General features: G+C 41.8%; 1 protein-coding gene across 1 annotated transcript in view; it reads right to left on the reverse strand.

Moving 5' to 3' along the window:
- The window catches only part of LOC119531035 (cytochrome c oxidase assembly factor 8), a 42,945-nt gene that overhangs the window by 15,271 nt on the left and 9,428 nt on the right, over positions 1-18,246 (reverse strand). Inside the window, 2 exon segments of the mRNA XM_037831761.1 lie at positions 3,281-3,348; positions 4,038-4,235. Of these exon segments, the coding sequence (XP_037687689.1) occupies positions 3,281-3,348; positions 4,038-4,235 (266 nt within the window).

The raw sequence follows: 18,246 nt of genomic DNA on the forward strand, positions 1-18,246 counted from the left end.
TTGGTGACTATGGTTATTTTAAGATTCACTGTGACATTCGGAGCGAATCTGAACCATCTTCCTTCCTGTGGCCTCGTGTTTGTCGTATCTGTCTGTTACGTTGACAGTTCTGTCAGGCTTTTCCTGAGGTCCTGACCGCAGCTGTCACGTTTGCCGCCATCACTCCCCCACCTGCTGTCCATCCTTCACTCTCCTTGTTTCCGGGACACTGATCCCTTTGTCCGCCCAGCCTGCCGCCTCCTCCATCCCGTGTTGCCATGGCAGCACCCTGCTCACTCAGCGCGGCCTCCTCCGCCCCTGCGGCTCCAGGGCGCCTGTAATGGCACTGCCCCCGCCAGGGAACCTGGGGTGGGAGAAGAGCGAGCTCAGGCTGGCAACGTCTCTGAAGCTGGGAGGCAGAGAAAGCCTGTCTGCAGCAAGAGGAAACCGAGGGAGCTGCACAGACAGAGGCTGGAGCAAGAGGAGAAAGACGTCCTGGGATTGCTTCGGGTGCAGGGCTGGGTACACACGTGACCTGGCTCCACCAGGCCCTGGTGCCGAGCCACCTCCAGATCCGCTCAGGAATCCGTTCTGGGGAACGCCAGATACAAAGGAGTCCTGGCTGACAAGATGCTTTCTGTCTCATGTTCTTGAATCTACCTTCACCATCAGGCTTAGGAAATTATCATCCGTCCAGAAAAAGGACAGCCAACAGCGTTCTGTTAGCCGTTCTACAACCAGGAGCTATGATTTCACTTTTCAATTCATAACTAACTGATGTTTAATCTTTAAATGGTTGATCCATTTGGAATGCATTCATATTGTGGAGGGAATGAATCTCAGTTTATTTGGGGGTGATCCAAAGCCTTTCCTCAGGTCTGTGAGAACACTAGTGCTCAGACCGAGAGCACCTGGGACGGGTATGACATTTCAACCCCAGCTCGGACATCGCACATCTGTGCTCCCCATTTTAGTCACTGCAGTCCCCCAGAGTTTAAATGGCTGACAGAAACAACACCTCCCTTGAGGCTTCTTTTGTTCTCTCTCCCTCCCTTTCTTATTTATTTTAACGTAACCAGACTAGAAAAGGACTTAGTTCATATGGTAAAATTTTATTAGACATTAACATGGAGTCACTGTGGGAAATAGAGATGATGCATGCATGGTCCCAGCATACAGTCAAGCCCCCAAACTGTGACCTGCCACTCCCGTGTGACCTGCCACTCCCGTGTGACCTGCCACTCCCGTGTGACCTGCCACTCCCATGTGGGCTGCCACTCTCCGGCTGGCTGCCCTCCCAGACCCCACCTTCCAGAGGGTCCACGTGGCTGCCAGCAATCTGAAGGCTGTGCGTGGGACACGTGCTCTCTACTGGGGGACCACCCCACCCTCCCCAACCTTCTCTTCTAAGGGAATACAGGCAAGGCCCTGGCTGAACAGGTGACCTCTGGTGCTTCAGTCCTTGGCAGCCTTGGCCTGTGGAGTCAGTGGTTTGATTTTCCTTCAGGATGATGTTTGACAGCACGGAAGGCCTAACATCAACACCAAGAGAAGACCACTGTTCTAGTTTGCTAATGCTGCCAGAATGCAAAACACCAGAGACGGATTGGCTTTTATAAAGGGGGTTTATTTGGTTACACAGTTACAGTCTTAAGGCTGTAAAGTGTCCAAGGTAACACATCAGCAATCGGGTACCTTCACTGGAGGATGGCCAATGGTGTCCGGAAAACCTCTGTTAGCTGGGAAGGCACGTGGCTGGAGTCTGCTCCAAGTTCTGGTTTCAAAATGGCTTTCTCCCAGGACATTCCTCTCTAGGTTGCAGTTTCTCAAAAATGTCACTCTCAGTTGCTCTTGGGACGTTTTTCCTGTCTTAGCTTCTCTGGAGCAAGGGTCTGCTTTCAACAGCCATCTTCAAACTGTCTCTCATCTGCAGCATCTCTCTTCGCAGCTTCCGTGCATTCTTCAAAGTGTCCCTCTTGGCTGTAGCTCCTCTTCAAAATGTCACTCTCAGCTGCACTGAGTTCCTTCTGTTTTGTCAGCTCATTTATATGGCTCCAGTGATTTAATTTAGACTCACCCTAAATGGGTGGGCCAACACCTCCATGGAAATTATCCAATCAGAGTCATTACCCACAGTTGGGTGGGGCACGTCTCCATGGAAACACTCAAAGAATTACAATCTAATCAACACTGATACCTCTGCCCACACAAGATAACGTCAAAGGTAATGGAGTTTTGGGGGACATAATACATTCAAATAACACAACCACTACGGGCTATTTTGAGCACTAGATTTTCCATCCAAAAACAAAAGACAGTGTAGCAGACAGAGGGACCCATGTGCAGTCTGGCGCCCCTGGCACTTCAAGGGCAAGGCCTGGAGACAGGCGTGGCGGTGGTGGTGTGGGGAGCCAGGCAGGGACAGGGTCGCTCAGGCCTCATCTGCCTGACTGAGGAGCACAGCTTTCATTCTGCACCCACGAGGAACTAAGCTGTGCAGCACCTGGAGAGCTGCATTTTCAGTAGAACAGTCTGGCTACAATGCCTTTGGATTTAAAGTATGGGTTCCCAAACTTAGCCTGCAGGCCAAACCTAGCCTGGCGCCTGATTCTGTAAGTAAAGCTTTACTGGAACACAGCCATGCCCATCTGTTTCTGAGTTTTCCCTGGGTCTTTCGCCCCACAATGGCTGAGGTGAACCATTCCCACAGAGACCATGTGGCCCTCTGAGGCTAAGCTACTTCCTGCCTGGCCCTTCCCAGAAAGTGTTTGCTGATCTCAAAAGGCAGCTGAGAATAAACAAGGGCTGGAACGAAAGCAGCAGTAGCAAAAGTGTTAAGAAACACTCTGGAGGTGAGCCTGGCATCAGATGGAGGTGTGAGGAAGAGAGGCTTTGGGGCAGACTTCCCAGTGCCTGCCTCGTGGGACTCACAGGACCAGGGGTCCAGGAAAAGGAGCCAGTCTCAGGCGGGGCGAGGAGGCAGAGACTGCAGGACCTCGGGATAGAGGTCTGAGGGTCAGGGAGGGTGAACGGACAGAAGGGGTAATAAACTGGTGAGGGCATGCCCGGCCAGAGAGAAGACAGAACCCATGCCGAATGCCTGGGAACCGATGTGGGGGTGAAGGCGAACGAGGAAGCCATGGGAACAAAGACGGCATTGTGAGTGCCAAGGGCAGCCGCCAGGCCCAGCAGGAGGAGGCCCCTGCCTCCCTAACTTTCTCTGCTTCGTTCAACCTCCTTCTTTTCCTAAGCTCGTGCGTCTGCACAGGAAAAACAGTGTCCAGAGAACAAGATCACATACTAACCTGATGCAGCCTGCAAGCCCAGGGCTTTAGCTTGCAGTCTCGAGTGAATAAACTCTTCCTTTTCCTAGAAGAAGACGAGGGTCATCACTCTCCTTCTCCCCATGTCTCTGCAGCCAGACCCCGCCCACAGCGTCCTGGTGAAGTCTGGATGCCAACTTCCTAGGAAACGGCCCATCTCAAAGCCTGCTTTAAACCATGCGGATTTGGTTAAAAGGAAACAGGATTTGAAAATGAGGTGTTCAATAAACTTGGGGAGGCTGCATTTGTTTATAAACCACAGGATAAAATAGACACCATATGGCTTAGCCCTTTGTCCACATGGACAAACATTAATATTTTAAGTGTTTTCATCTGGTTGAAATGGAATATTTATACTCCATCACATAGTTTATTTTAATTACGAGTAACTAATTTCAAATTTTTAGAAAGAGTGACAACATATCCTATAAACCCATATTTTTATAAATACAAATACATACACATAAAACTAACTGGACAAAATAGAACTGCCCTGCTTTTAACTTCACAATTGTGGATGTCACTTCACTTCTTTGAAAGTCTCAGGTCTGTGATTCTACAAATGACCAGTATTTCCTATATACAGCTACATTTTAGTTGAAAAACTTACGTGTACAAGCACAGTGCCCGCACGCGTGCACACTCACAAGCACACACAAAGCAAACGCTAAAGATTCAGCGCCCCCAAGTGGCCAACTGCATTATTTCACACTCTGGCCTAAAATCTAAACTCACCTTACTAAAAGTCAAATTCTGATTCGCCCAGAATTGTTGATTCCATTCTTGTGTTTCTCGTCTTAATTCTCTCAGCTTTTGTTCCAATGGTGATTCATTTTCGGGGATGTAAAACTGAACAGGTCGAAGGTTTGAATATTTATCTGGGGGTCCTATCCAATCGTGGCAAGATTTCTGGGGAGGGCAGAATCTTGAGACCTTTAACAAAAGGCACAGGATTAACACACACAGCTAAATGGATCACTAGTATACAATTAACAATCTGCATTTATTAAAATCCCTCATTAGTGTCCTCTTTTTAAGACTATATGCCCAGGGAATGTCCAAATTGTTAAAAGTAAAATAAGTATTATTAATATTGTTAATATTAACATAAACAAGTTCAACAAATGGTCCTGGAACAATTCCACATCCTAATGCAAAAAACAAAAACAAAAAACCCAACCCATATCTCATACCATATTATAACAATCAACTCAAAATGGATTAAAGACCTAAACGTAAAACCTGAAACTATAAAACTTCTAAAAGAAAACAGAAAACCTTTGCAATCTTAGATTAGACTAAGGTTTCTTACATACGACACCAAAAGTAAGATCTGTAAAAACAAAAAAAAATAGATAAATTGGACTTTACCAAAGTTAAATTTAAAAACTGCTGGTCTTTAATAGACACTGTCGAGAAAATGAAGACAAGCCAGACTGGAAGAAAAGCATATGCAAATCTGATACAGGACTTTTTTCCAGGATATATAAAGAACTCTCAAAACTCAATAAGAAAATAGACAAATCAAAAAAACAGACAAAATATCTGAATAAAAATTTCACCAAAGACAACACACAGAGGGCAAATAAACACATCCAAACAGGCTTGACATCGTCAGTCTCTAGGGAAACGACGAGGAAAACTGTAATGAGGGCGGTGCTGGCTGGTGGCTCTGCTCACCCTACAGCTCCACCCTGTCAAGGTTTATTTAATGATCACACTGATGTCAGACCCACAGCTGCCCTACAAAGCACTTGGTGTTCCCAAAAGCTCCCCTTCCACAGCAGTCTTCAAGTCTGCAGCAGAATTGAAGGTTCCCACAGCAACAAGTGCAATAAAGACCACAGGGGAACAGGAATAAACCTGCCCAGACTCCCAGAAAAGCTCCCCAAAGCCCGATTCAGGACAAACATGATCCCTTGGGCCCGCATCGGACGGGGCTGATGGGTGCCATCCGGAACACACCAGTACCTCTCAGAATAAACACCCTATTTTCAGGTGTGTAAAACTGAAATCAGGCTATTAAAAATTCTCTGAAAAGGCCAGTGGTCAGTGATGTGAGGAAAGGTGACTGTTATATCTGTGACGTGAAGGGGATGCTTGGAGCACGAGGCCGCTGTCGCCACAACCTTCCACTGCTGCTTCTCAGCAGTAACTGTCAGCTCAGTTGGGGTAAGTGGACTATCCAGCTGTGTTTTATAATGGAGGATGCTTCTGATAATTCTTGCTGAAAACATTTGGAAAATAAGGAAAGTTTACTATATCGTTGAAAAAAAAAACCATACAATGAGGTACTACACATCTATTAGAATGACTTAAAAAACACAAAAACACAAACACAAAAACCAACCTGCCAATACCAAGTGCTGCCAAAGATGTAAAATAACTGAACTCTTACAGACTGCAACTGGGAATTCCAAGTGGTACAGCACCCTTGGAAAAAGAGCCAGCAGTCCATTGTACAGTTAATCATATACTCAGCATACAACCTAGCAAGCCCATTCCTGGGTATTTATCCAAGATGAGTGAAAGCATATGTCTGCACAGACGCCTTTACAGGAATGTTTAAAGTAGTTTTATTCATAACCACCAAACCCTGGAAACCAGCTCACTGTCCTTCGATGAGGGGTGGATAAACCAGTATGGCACACGCAGAGCATGGCCTAGGACCCGCAAGAGAACCACAGGCCACACGGGTGAAGGGCAGATGCATTATGCTCAGAGAGGAAGCCAGGCTCTAAAGGGAGCGCTCTGCGTGCTTCTAGTTACAGACATTCTGGAAAAGACCGGTGCTGGGGGCCGGGGGGTAGGGTGTGCTGACCACAAAGGAATTCTGGGGGTGATGGAAATGTCCTACGCCCTGATTTTGGTGGTGGTGGATGTTGTGAAGAATGTATTTTACTGTATGCAAACTATGCTTCAATAAACCCAACATTAAAAAAGCAAAAAGATCAGCTGAATAATCAAAAGAGCTTTCCATTAGTTAAAACATCAATGTAACTAAAATCATGAGAAAAAATACCATTCAGCTTGGAAATCTCGTGTACCTAATTTACAAGAAGGCAAGGCCTCTCCAGCACGAATTCTGTCTCCAACAGTGGCTGAGTAACGGGCCCCTCCCGCCGGCCTGTCTCCAGAAACAACTGGAACTCCACCCAGCAACAGGAAGGACACCACGACACGGATGAGTCTCAAAATAAGCAAGCAGAGGGAAGGCCACACTGAAGGATTCTACTCGTAGGGAATTCTTGAGAAAGGAACCTGATCAGTGGTTGCCTGGGGTGGGAAATGGGGGGGCGGTATTTACTAGGAAAAAGCATGAAGGGATCTGGGGAGTGATGGTCTATCTTGCTGGGGTGCTAACTGTAGAGATTTATACATTTTTCAAAACTCATCAAACTGTATATTTAAGATGGGTGTATTCATTTCACTGCTGTAAATTATACCTCAACAAAGTCAATTAAAAGAACGGCAATTCATAGAAGACCAAAAAAATACTCAACTGAACACAATAAAAAATGTCTTTGGTCTTAAATGAAATACTTAGAATAAGCAAATTCCTGGAGACAGAAAGCAGAACAGTGGTCACCAGGGGTGGGGGGAGGGGAAGGGGGCTACTGCCTAATGGGTACAAGTTTCTATTTGGGATGATGAAAATGTTCTGGAAATAATAGTGGACATGGCACAACACTGTAAATGGACTTAATATCATAGAATGATACACTTAAAAATGGTTAAAAGTCAGGATATTTTACTACAATAATTTTTTTAAATTCAGTTTTATTGAAATATATTCACACACCATACAATCATCCATGGTGTACAAGCAACTGTTCACAGTACCATCGTATAGTTGTATATTGATCACCCCAATCTATTTTTGAACATTTTCCTTATACCAGAAAGAATCAGAATAAAAAACAAAAACAAAAAAGAACACCCAAATAATCCCCCCCACCCCATTCTATTTTTCATTTAGTTTTTGTCCCCATTTATCTACTCATCTATCCATACACTGGATAAAGGGAGTGCGATCCACAAAGTTTTCAGAATCACACTCTCATCCCTTGTAAGCTACATTGTTATACAATCGTTTTCAAGAGTCAAGGCTACTGGGATGGAGTTTGGTAGTTTCAGGTATTTACTTCCAGCTATTCCAATACATTAAAACCTAAAAAGTGTTATCTATATAGTGTGTAAGAATGTCCACCAGAGTGACCTCCACATAAGAACACCTGTCCAGTCATATTGGCTTAAGAACCCGACCTACCCCAGGCTCCAGATGATTTCATTTAAAAAATTATTGTGACTTCGTTTGAAATCTCTCAGCCACTGAAGCTTTAATTCGTTTCATTTCTCATCCCCCTTTTGGTCAAGAAGATGTTCCCAATCCCATGATGCCGGGTCCAGATTCATCCCCGGGAGTCATATCCTGCGTTGCCAGGGAGATTTATACCCCTGGGAGTCGGGTCCCACATAGTGGGGAGGGCAGTGAGTTCACCTCCGAGGTGGCTTAGAGAGAGAGAGAGAGAGAGAGGCCACATCTGAGCAACAAAGAGGCACTCAAGGGGAGACTCTTAGACACAATTATAAGCAGGTTTAGCCTCTCCTTTGCAGTAACACACATCATAGGGGCAAGCCCCAAGACAGAGGGCTCAACATGTCAAGCCATCAGTCCTCAGTGTTCACAAAAATTTTTTAAATGAGGTCATCTGGAGCCTGGAGTAGGTCAGGCCCTTAAGCCAATACGACCAGTGTCCTTAAGTGGAGGGGCGAACCAGACACAGACAGACAGAGGGGAGAACACCCTGGGACAACTGGGACTGTTCTAGTTTGCTAATGCTGCCGGAATGCAAAACACCAGAGACGGATTGGCTTTTATAAAAGGGGGTTTATTTGGTTACAAAGTTACAGTCTTAAGGCCATAAAGTGTCCAAGATAACACATCAGCAATCAGGTACCTGCACTGGAGGATGGCCAATGGTGTCCGGAAAAGCTCTGTTAGCTGGGAAGGCACGTGGCTGGCATCTGCTCCCAAGTTCTGGTTTCAAAATGGCTTTCTCCCAGGACATTCCTCTCTAGGTTGCAGTTCCTCAAAAACGTCACTCTCAGTTGCTCTTGGGGTGTTTGTCCTCTCTTAGCTTCTCCAGAGCAAGAGTCTGCTTTCAACGGCTGTCTTCAAGTTGTCTCTCACCCGCAGCTACTCTCTTAGCTCTGTGCATTCTTCAAAGTGTCCCTCTTGGCTGTAGCTCCTCTTCAAAATGTCACTCTCAGCTGCACTCAGTTCCTGTTTGTCAGCTCATTTATATGGCTCTAGTAATTTAATTCAGACCCACCCTGAATGGGCGGGTCAACACCTCCATGGAAATTATCCAGAGTCATCACCCACAGTTGGGTGGGGCGCATCTCCATAGAAACACTCAAAGAATTACAGTCTAATCAACACTGATACCTCTGCCCACACAAGATTACATCAAAGATAATGGCGTTTGGGGGACATAATACATTCAAACCAGCACAGGGGCCAAGAGCACCAAGAAGCCAGGAGAGAGGCAGGGAAGAGGGCATGCGGCCCTGCAGACACATTGACTTTGGACATCTGTCCTCCAGAACTGTGAGGCTAACAATTTCCGTTGTTTAAAATAAAAAAAAGAAAGAAAAGAAAAGAAAACTTTCTTTGGAGTTTAGAAGGCACTGCACTGATATTTCAGTACTCTACTATCATCATTATAAATTGTAATTTCCAAGGAACTATAGAGATGCATGGTGAGCAAAATTTAAGATAAAACAGCTTTTAAGTTTACTTGGTTGCTTCCTGATATTTAATATGAAAAAGTAGTAATGGTAGCAAATAATTTAACAAGTCTGATAAAGCTAACTAGGTGACCCTTAGCTCTTCAAGAATCAGCAGCTGAGGCCACATGGGTGCAAGTGGGTCACTGTGAGGAGGGGGAAAAGCTCAACGGAAGCCTGTGAATTGGGTTGGCTTTACCCACACTCCTAAGCCTCCTGCCCCCAGTCTGGGCGAGACCATCATTTAGGTGCTTGGACCCAACCCTTGACAATTATACTAAAGAACCAAGTACAGACCCAGAAGGCAAACCACGTGGCTATAGGTCAGCTCACATTCAGGAAACTCAACTGTCCATTTCTGCCTCAATGGTGGCCACTAACCATCTCCGGGCAGCCGAAGGACAGGAGACTGCTGAATGCAGAGCCCCCCACCCGCACCCCACTTCCTCCTTTCCAGAGCATTCTACCCAATCTTGGATGCTTCAACCTTCCCAAATCTTCCAAATCCCAAGCACCCTAAAAACTAGGTAGAATTTAAAACATGACTATGTTACAAGCTTGGTGCAACTACTAAGCGTGAATATCTATTTCAGAAACCACACAACAATTTCAGGCGGTCACATTATATTGTAAAATATGCACAAACATCTAATCCACACAAAAAGCCTTTTCTTCACACCTGACCATGGACCATGTCTGAGCTAGATCACAGCTGTTCCTTCAGGAAGACACTCGTAATATTTTATTTTAAAAATACGTGTTATGTTCAGCTCATTAGCGCTATAATGCCTATCAAGAAAACTACTTTGAGTCTAGAATAAGTGCCCCCCAAAAAAGTAGAAAAGAATATACCTGATTTTCTCAGATTTTCAAAAAGGTTCCTAGAAAAGTAGCTTAACAAAAACATGTTCGAATTGTAAAACAATCTTGACAAATTAGGTAAAAGAAGTTACGGCACTTTGGTGAAAAAAAAATTTACTGCTGAAAAAGGCTTAGTCACTGAAAGGAATAAACTATATAGTAATGACTTAAAGATGTGGTGACCATTATCATCGTCAACATTCCACAAAGCATAACATTCCATAAAACCCAAACAACCTTTACCAGGCAGTGGTAAAGGCCAAGACCCTGGAAGGGCCGCTGGACCCCTGGGGAGATGTGAGCATTCGTGGAGGCCAAGAGGCTCCTGTAGATACGCCTGGTTTCCAAATCTCTTCTCCCATTCCGTAGGCTGTCTTTTCACTTTCTTGGTAATGTCTTTGACAAAAGTTTTTAATTTTGATGAAGCCCAATTTATTTGTTTTCTTTTGTTGTTCATGCTTTAGGTGGAAAATCTAAAAAATCTACTGCCTACTAGAAAGTCCTGAAGATATTTCCCTGTGTTTTCTTCTAGGACTTGCATAGTGTTAGCTCTTACATTTAGGTTGCTGATCCATTTTTTTTTTTTTTTTTTTTTTTTTTAACCATCTATCTGGGAGGTTTGGGGCAGTCTCCCATACATTTTTTTTTTTTTCATTTTTATTGAGATTGTTCAGACACCATACAACTATCCAAAGATCCAAAGTGTACAATCACTTGCCCCTGGGTACCCTCATACAGCTGTGCATCCATCACACTTAATTTTTGTTCAATTTTTAGAAACTTTTCATTACTCCAGACAAGAAATAAAGTGAAAGATGGAAAAAGAAAAACAGAAAAGGAAACTCTAATCCTCCCCATCCCTAACTAACCCCCCTCAATTGTTGAATCGTAGTATTGATATAGTACATTTGTTACTGTTTATGAAAAATTGTTGAAATACTAACTGTAGTATATAGTTTGTAATGGGTATATAATTATTCCCTATATGCCCCTCTATTATTAACTTCTAATTGTATTGTCATACATTTGTTCTGGTTCATGGAAGTGATTTCTAGTATTTGTACAGTTGATCATGGACATTGCCCACCATAGGATTCAGTTTTATACATTCCCATCTTTTGACCTCCAACTTTCCTTCTGGTGACATATATGACTCTGAGCTTCCCCTTTCCACCTCATTCACACACCATCCAGCGCTGTTAGTTATTCTCACATCATGCTACCAACACCCCTGTTCATTTCCAAACATTTTAGTTCATTCTAATTGAACATTCTGCTCAAACTAAGCAACCACTCCCCATTCTTAAGCCTCGTTCTACATCTTGGTACCTTATATTTCATGTCTATGAGTTTACATATTATAATTAGTTCCTATCAGTGAGACCCTGCAATAATTGTCCTAATGTGTCTGGCTTATTTCACTCAGTATATTGCCCTCAAGGTTTTGTCATCAACCCATTTTTTTTAAATATGGTTTTGTTCACTCACCATACATTCCATCCCAAGTAAATAATCGATGGTTTTCTGCATGGTCATACATTTGTGTGTTCACCACATTCACCACTATCTATATAAGAGCATCTACATTTCTTCCACAAGGCAGGAGGGAAAGTGAAAGAAGGTAGAGAGGCAAAAGAAAGAGGAAAAAAAAATGATAGCTAGGAAGCAGCAAAAGGAAAAATAACCTTAAATCAAAATAGAATAAAGAATCAGACAATACCACCAATGTCAAGTGTCTAACATGGCTCCCCTATTCCCCCCTCTTATCTGCATTCACCTTGGTGTATCACCTTTGTTACATTAAAGGAAGCACAATACAATGATTCTATTAGTTACAGTCTCTAGTTTATGCTGATTGCATCCCTCCCCCAATGCCTCCCCATTTTTAACACCTTGCAAGGTTGACATTTGCTTGTTCTCCCTCGTAAAAGAACATATTTGTACATTTTATCACAATTGTTGAATACTCTAGATTTCACCAAGTTACACAGTCCCAGTCATTATCTTTCCTCCTTTCTTGTGGTGTCTCACATGCTACCCACATTCCTCTCTCAACCATATTCATAGTTACCTTTGTTCAGTGTACTTACATTGTTGTGCTACCATCTCCCAAAATTGTGTTCCAAACCACACACTCCTGTCTTCTATCACCCTGTAGTGCTCCCTTTAGTATTTCCTGTAGGACAGGTGTCTTGTTCACAAAGTCTCTCATTGTCTGTTTGTCAGAAAATATTTTGAGCTCTCCCTCATATTTGAAGGACAGCTTTGCTGGATACAGGATTCTTGGTTGGCGGTTTTTCCCTTTCAGTATCTTAAATATATCACACCACTTCCTTCCTGCCTCCATGGTTTCTGCTGAGAGATCCACACATAGTCTTATGAAGCTTCCTTTGTATGTAATGCATCACTTTTCTCTTGCTGCTTTCAGGATCCTTTGTCTTTGACATTTGATAATCTGATTATTAAGTGTCTTGGCATAGGCCTATTCATATCTCTTCTGTTTGGAGTATGCTGCACTTCTTGGATCTGTAATTTTATGTCCTTCATAAAAGATGGGAAATTTTCATTAATTATTTCCTCTATTATTGCTTCTGCCCCCTTTCCCTTCTCTTCTCCTTCCGGGACACCAATGATACATACATTATTGTACTTTGTTTCATCCTTGAGTTCCTGGAGATGTTGCTCATATTTTTTCTTTCTTTTCTCCATCTGCTCCTTTGAGTGTAGGTTTTCAGGTGTTTTGTTCTCCAGTTCCTGAGTGTTTTCTTCTGCCTCTTGAGATCTGCTGTTGTATGTTTCCATTGTGCCTTTCATTTCCATAGATTCTACTAGTTGTTTTTTTGAACTATTGATTTCTGCCATATACATGCCCAGTGCTCCCTTTACAGCCTCTATCTCTTTTGCAATATCTTCTCTAAACTTTTTGAATTGATTTAGCATTAGTTGTTTAAATTCCTGTATCTCAGTTGAAGTGTACATTTGTTCCTTTGACTGGGCCATAACTTTGTTTTTCTTAGTGTAGGTTGTAATTTTCTGTTGTCTAGGCACGGTTTCCTTGTTTATCCAAATCAGATTTTCCCAGACCAGAACAGGCTCAGGTCGCAGAGGGAAGAAATATTCAGTATCTGGTTTCCCTGTGGGTGTGTCTTAGAAAATTGCTCCACCCTTTGATGCCTCGGGTCACTGTGCTTTTCTGCCCAGTGATGCCTGTTAGCCTATAATTCTTGACTGGTGTGAGGACTTGTGGCCATGTTCCCCCAGGCTCTGGGGTCTGGTTCTGAATGATCCATTTTTAATTAATTTTTGCATATGGTGAGAGGTGGATTCTTTTAATGTGGATTTCCAGGTGTCCCAGGTGATTTGGTGAGGAGACTACTCTTTCCCCATTGAATGCACTTGGCACCCTTGCAAAAAGCCAACTGGCCACTCTCTCTCTAGCTAAGCCAACTTGGCAGGTGAAATCACTGCCCTCCCCTCTACATGGGATCCGACATCCAGGGGAGTAAATCTCCCTGGCAACATGGAATATGACTCCCAGGGAGGAATCTGGACCCAGCATCGTGGGATGGAGAACATCTTCTTGACCAAAAGGGGAATATGAAAGGAAATGAAATAAGCTTCAATGGCAGCGAGATTCCAAGAGGAGCCAAGAGGTCACTCTGGTGGGCACTCTTAGGCACAATATAGACAACCCTTTTTAGGTTCTAATGGATTGGAATAGCTAGCAGTAAATACCTGAAACTATCAAACTACAATCCAGAACCCTTGAATCTTAAAGACGATTGTATAAAAATGTAGCTTATGAGGGGTGACAATGTGATTGGGAAAGCCATGTGGACAACACTCCCTTTGTCCAGTGTATGGATGGATGAGTAGAAAAATGGGGGGCAGGGGGGAAGGCACCCCGTGTTCTTTTTTACTTATTTAATCGTTCTTTTTCACTTTAATTTTTATTCTTATTATTTTTGTGTGTGTGGTAATGAAAATGCTCAAAAATTAATTTTGGTGATGAATGCACAACTACATAATGGTACCGTGAACAACTGAATGTACACTTTGTGTGACCGCATGGTATGTGAATATATCTCAATAAAACTGAATTTTTAAAAAAACGGTACAGCCGCTGTGGAAGACAGTTTGGCAGTTCCTCAGGAAGCTAAATATAGAATGACCATATGATCTGGAAATCCCGCTACCAGGTTTATACCCAGAAGAACTGAAAGCAGGAATACGAACAGACATTTGCACAGCAATGTTCATAGTGGCATTATTCAGAATTGCCAAAAGATGGAAGCAACTCAAGTGTCCATAAACCAATGAATGTGTAAACAAAATGTGTTATATACATACGGAGAATATTATTCAGCCATAAAAAGGAATGAAGTCCCAATGCATGCAACAACATAGATGAACCTTGAGGACATTATGTTGAGTGAAATAAGCCAGACACAAAAGGACAAATATTGCCTGATCCCACTGTTATGAACTAATTGTAAGAAGGAAAGTGTTAGAATCTAGAATATATGTTAGCAGGAGATAGACTGGGGTAAGAGAATGGGGAGCTGATGCTTAACTTGAACAGAATTTCTACTTAGGCTGATGGTAAAGGTTTAGAAATGGATGGTGGTGATGGTAGCACATTATTGTGAGTGAAATCAACAGCATCGAACTATATAGGTGAATGAGGTTAAAAGGAGAGAATTTAGGTTGAATATATTACTAGCTTAAAAATTAAAAGATAAAACATAGGCCTATACAACATAGGCAAACCTATTGTAGAGGATAGACTACAGGTGATGTTAGTACAAGTATTAAGAAAGTTTTTTCAAGAATTATAGCAAATGTACGATAGTAATACAAGATGGTAACAATAGGGTGGTAAACAGGAAAAAAATTGCACCTAATGTAAATTATGGATGATAGTTAACAGTACTATTTTAATAATTTTTCAATTGTAACAAATGTAAATACTGTTAACAAATAGCACAATTATTAAAAAATGCTATCATCAATTGTAATAAATGTTCAACACCAATGCAAGGTGTTGGTGGTGGGGTGGTATACAGGAATCCTGTGTTTCATGCATGATTGTTTTGTAAACTCACAACTTCTCTAATTAAATATATATACATATATTTTATATATTGATTTGGAAAAAAAAAAAGCCAACTGGCCAAAGACCTGTGGATTTAACTCTAGAATTTCAGTTCTAGTCTACTAATCTATGTGTCTATACTTATGCCATTACCACACTTAACTATAGCTTTGTAGTCAAGTTTTTAAATCAGGAACTGTGAGTCCTCCAATTTTGTTCTTCAAGATTGCTTTGGCTCTCTGGAGCCCCTTGCAATTCCATATGAATTTGAGGATGAGCTTTTTCACGTCTACAAAAAAGGCTGCTAGGAATTTGGTAGGGATTGCTTTGAATTTGTGGATCACTTTAGGCAGTAGTGACATCTTCATAATATTAGGTCTTCCAATTAGTGAACCCAAGATGTATTTCCATTTATTTAGGTCATCTTTAATTTCTTTCAGTAATATTTCAAGGTTTTCAGTTTATAAGTCTTTCACCTCCTTGGTTAAATTTATCTGTAGATAGTTTATTCTTTGACACGCTATTGTAAATGGAACTGTTTTCTTGATTTCCTTTTCAGATTGTTCATTACCGGTGTATAGAAACCCAACTGACTTTTTTTTTTTTTTATTTTAATAAAAATTTAAATGTAGCACACCCAAATATTTATTCCTTATTTTCCTGGATTCAGTCATACCCAAGATGGGAAACATATTTTGAATACAATAAACTGCTCCTCAACTGTCACGCATAAACCTGGAACATAGGCAAGGTGTAAATAATGATTCCATATTTCAAACACATCTCTATTAGTTTCCATAGCTTTTGCAGCTTTTATTTCTTGCTCAACATTACGTTTATGAGGTTATCCATGTTGATACATGCAACTCTAATTCATTAATCTTAACTACCATAGAGTAATACATTGTGTCCAACTGACTTCTGCATGTTTATCTTGCACCCTGCAATTTTGCTGAATTTGTTTATCTGTTCTAGTAGCCTTCTTGTAGATTCTTTGGGGTTTTCTATAAATAGGATCAAATAGGAATAATTCAACTTCTTCCCTTTCCGATTAGGATGCCTTTTATATTCTCTTGCCTGACTGCTCTAACTAGACCTCCCAGTGTGGTGCTAACAGTAGTGACAGTGAGCATTCTCTTCTTCCTCATCTCGGGAAAAGCTTTCAGTCTTTCACCATTCAGTGTATTTTCTCTGGATTTTTCATAAATGCCCTTTATCATGTGACGAAAGTTCCCATTTATTCCTATTTTTCTGAGTGTTTTTTCATGAAAGGATGTTGGATTTTGTCCAATGCTTTTTCTGCAACAATTGAGATGATCGTATTTTTTTTTTTCCTTCATTCTATCACTGTGGTGAATTATGCTGATTTTCTTATGCTGAGCCACCCTTGCATTCCTGGAATAAATCCCCCTTGGTCATAGTGTATAATCCTTTCACGATACAGCTGGATTTTATTTGCCAGCATTTTCTTGAGGATTTTTGCATCTATATTCATAAGGGATGTTGGTCTGTAAGTCTGTTTTCCCATGCTGTCTTTATGTGGCTTCGGTATCAGAGTAACTGTTTTAGTTTCCTAGGCTGCTTAAAGCAAATACCATGAAATGGTTCAGCTTGAAAATGGGAATTTATTCACTTATGATTGGAGTCTGGGAAAACGTTCAAATCAAGGAATCGTCAGGACTGGCTGCCGGCGAGCCTCGGACGGCTCCTCTGCCACGTGGCCAGGCACAGGCAGCATGTGCTGCTCTCTCCTTCTCTTCCGTGTTTCACTGGCTTCGACTCTTGCTTCTGTGGCTCGCTCTTCCTTCTGTGTGCCCTCTCTCTCCCTCTCCACCCCACCCCGCATTCATTCAGTTTCTAAAGGGCTCCAGTGGGCGGAATAAGGCCCATTTTGAATGAGGTGGGCGTCACCTTAACTTTAGGGGCCCCAACAAAAGGGCCCACTTAAAACGGGTCACACCCACAGGAACGGATTAGTCTTAAGAACATGATCTTCTGGGGGACACACGGTTCCAAACCACCACAGAAATGCTGGCCTCATGGAATGAGTTAGGAAGTAATCCCTCCTCTTCTTTTTTTGGGGAAAAAGTTGAGAAGACTTGCTGCTAAATCTTTTTTAAGTGTTTGGTAGAATTCAGCAGTGAAGCCACCCAGTCCTAGACTTTCTCTGTTGGGAGGTTTTAAATTACTGATCCAGTCTCTACCAGTTATAGATAGGTCTCTTGAGATTTTCTATTTCTTCTTGCATCAGATCAGGTAATTTATACGTATCAAGGACTATGTCCATATCATTCAGGTTTTCCAATATGCTGGCATATAACTCTTCATAGTACCCTCTTATAATCCTTTTTATTTCTGTAACATTTGTAGAAATGCCCCCACTTTCTTTCCTGATTTTAGATATTTGTGTCCTTGCTCTTTTTCTTTGTCAATCTGGCTAAGGTTTGTTGATTTTATTGATCTTCCAAAAAAACATCTTTTGCTTTTGTTGGTTCTCTCTACTGTTTTTCTATTCTCTATTTCACCGATCTTTGCTCTCTTTCCTTACAATTTCCTTCCTTCTACTAACTTTGCACTTAATTTGTTCTTCTAGTTTCTTTAGGTGTGAAGATACTGATTTGTGATCTATCTTCCTTTTTAACGTAGGCATGTAGAGCACTGCCTTCGCTGCAACTCATAAGTTCTGGTATGTTGTATTTTTGTTTTCATTCATCTCATGATATTTCCTAATTACCCTTGTTGATTTCTTCCTCAACCCACCGGCTGTTTAATAGTGTGGTGTTCAATTTCCACAAATTTGTAAATTTTCCAGTTTTCCTTCCGTTATTGATTTCTGGCTTTATTCCTTTGTGGGCCGAAAAGATTCTCTGCAGGATTTTAATATTTTTAAATGTATTAAGATATTGCATTTATAGCCTAACATAAGGTCTATCCTAGAAAATGATGAGAATGTTTATCCTGCCGTTGTTGGGTAGAGTGTTCTATATATGTCCGTTATATCTAATTTGTTAATAGCATTGTTCAAATCCTCTATTTCACTGTTGACCTTCAGTTTAGAAGTTCTATCAATTATTGAAATAAAATCCCAACTATTATTGTCAAGTGCTCTATTTCTCTTTACAACTCAGTCACTTTTTGCTTCATATATTTTGGGGTACTGTTGTGAGGTGCATATGTATTTATAATCATTATAGC

The sequence above is a fragment of the Choloepus didactylus genome, chromosome 4 (assembly GCF_015220235.1).
Source record: "Choloepus didactylus isolate mChoDid1 chromosome 4, mChoDid1.pri, whole genome shotgun sequence".
NCBI lineage: Eukaryota > Metazoa > Chordata > Mammalia > Pilosa > Megalonychidae > Choloepus > Choloepus didactylus.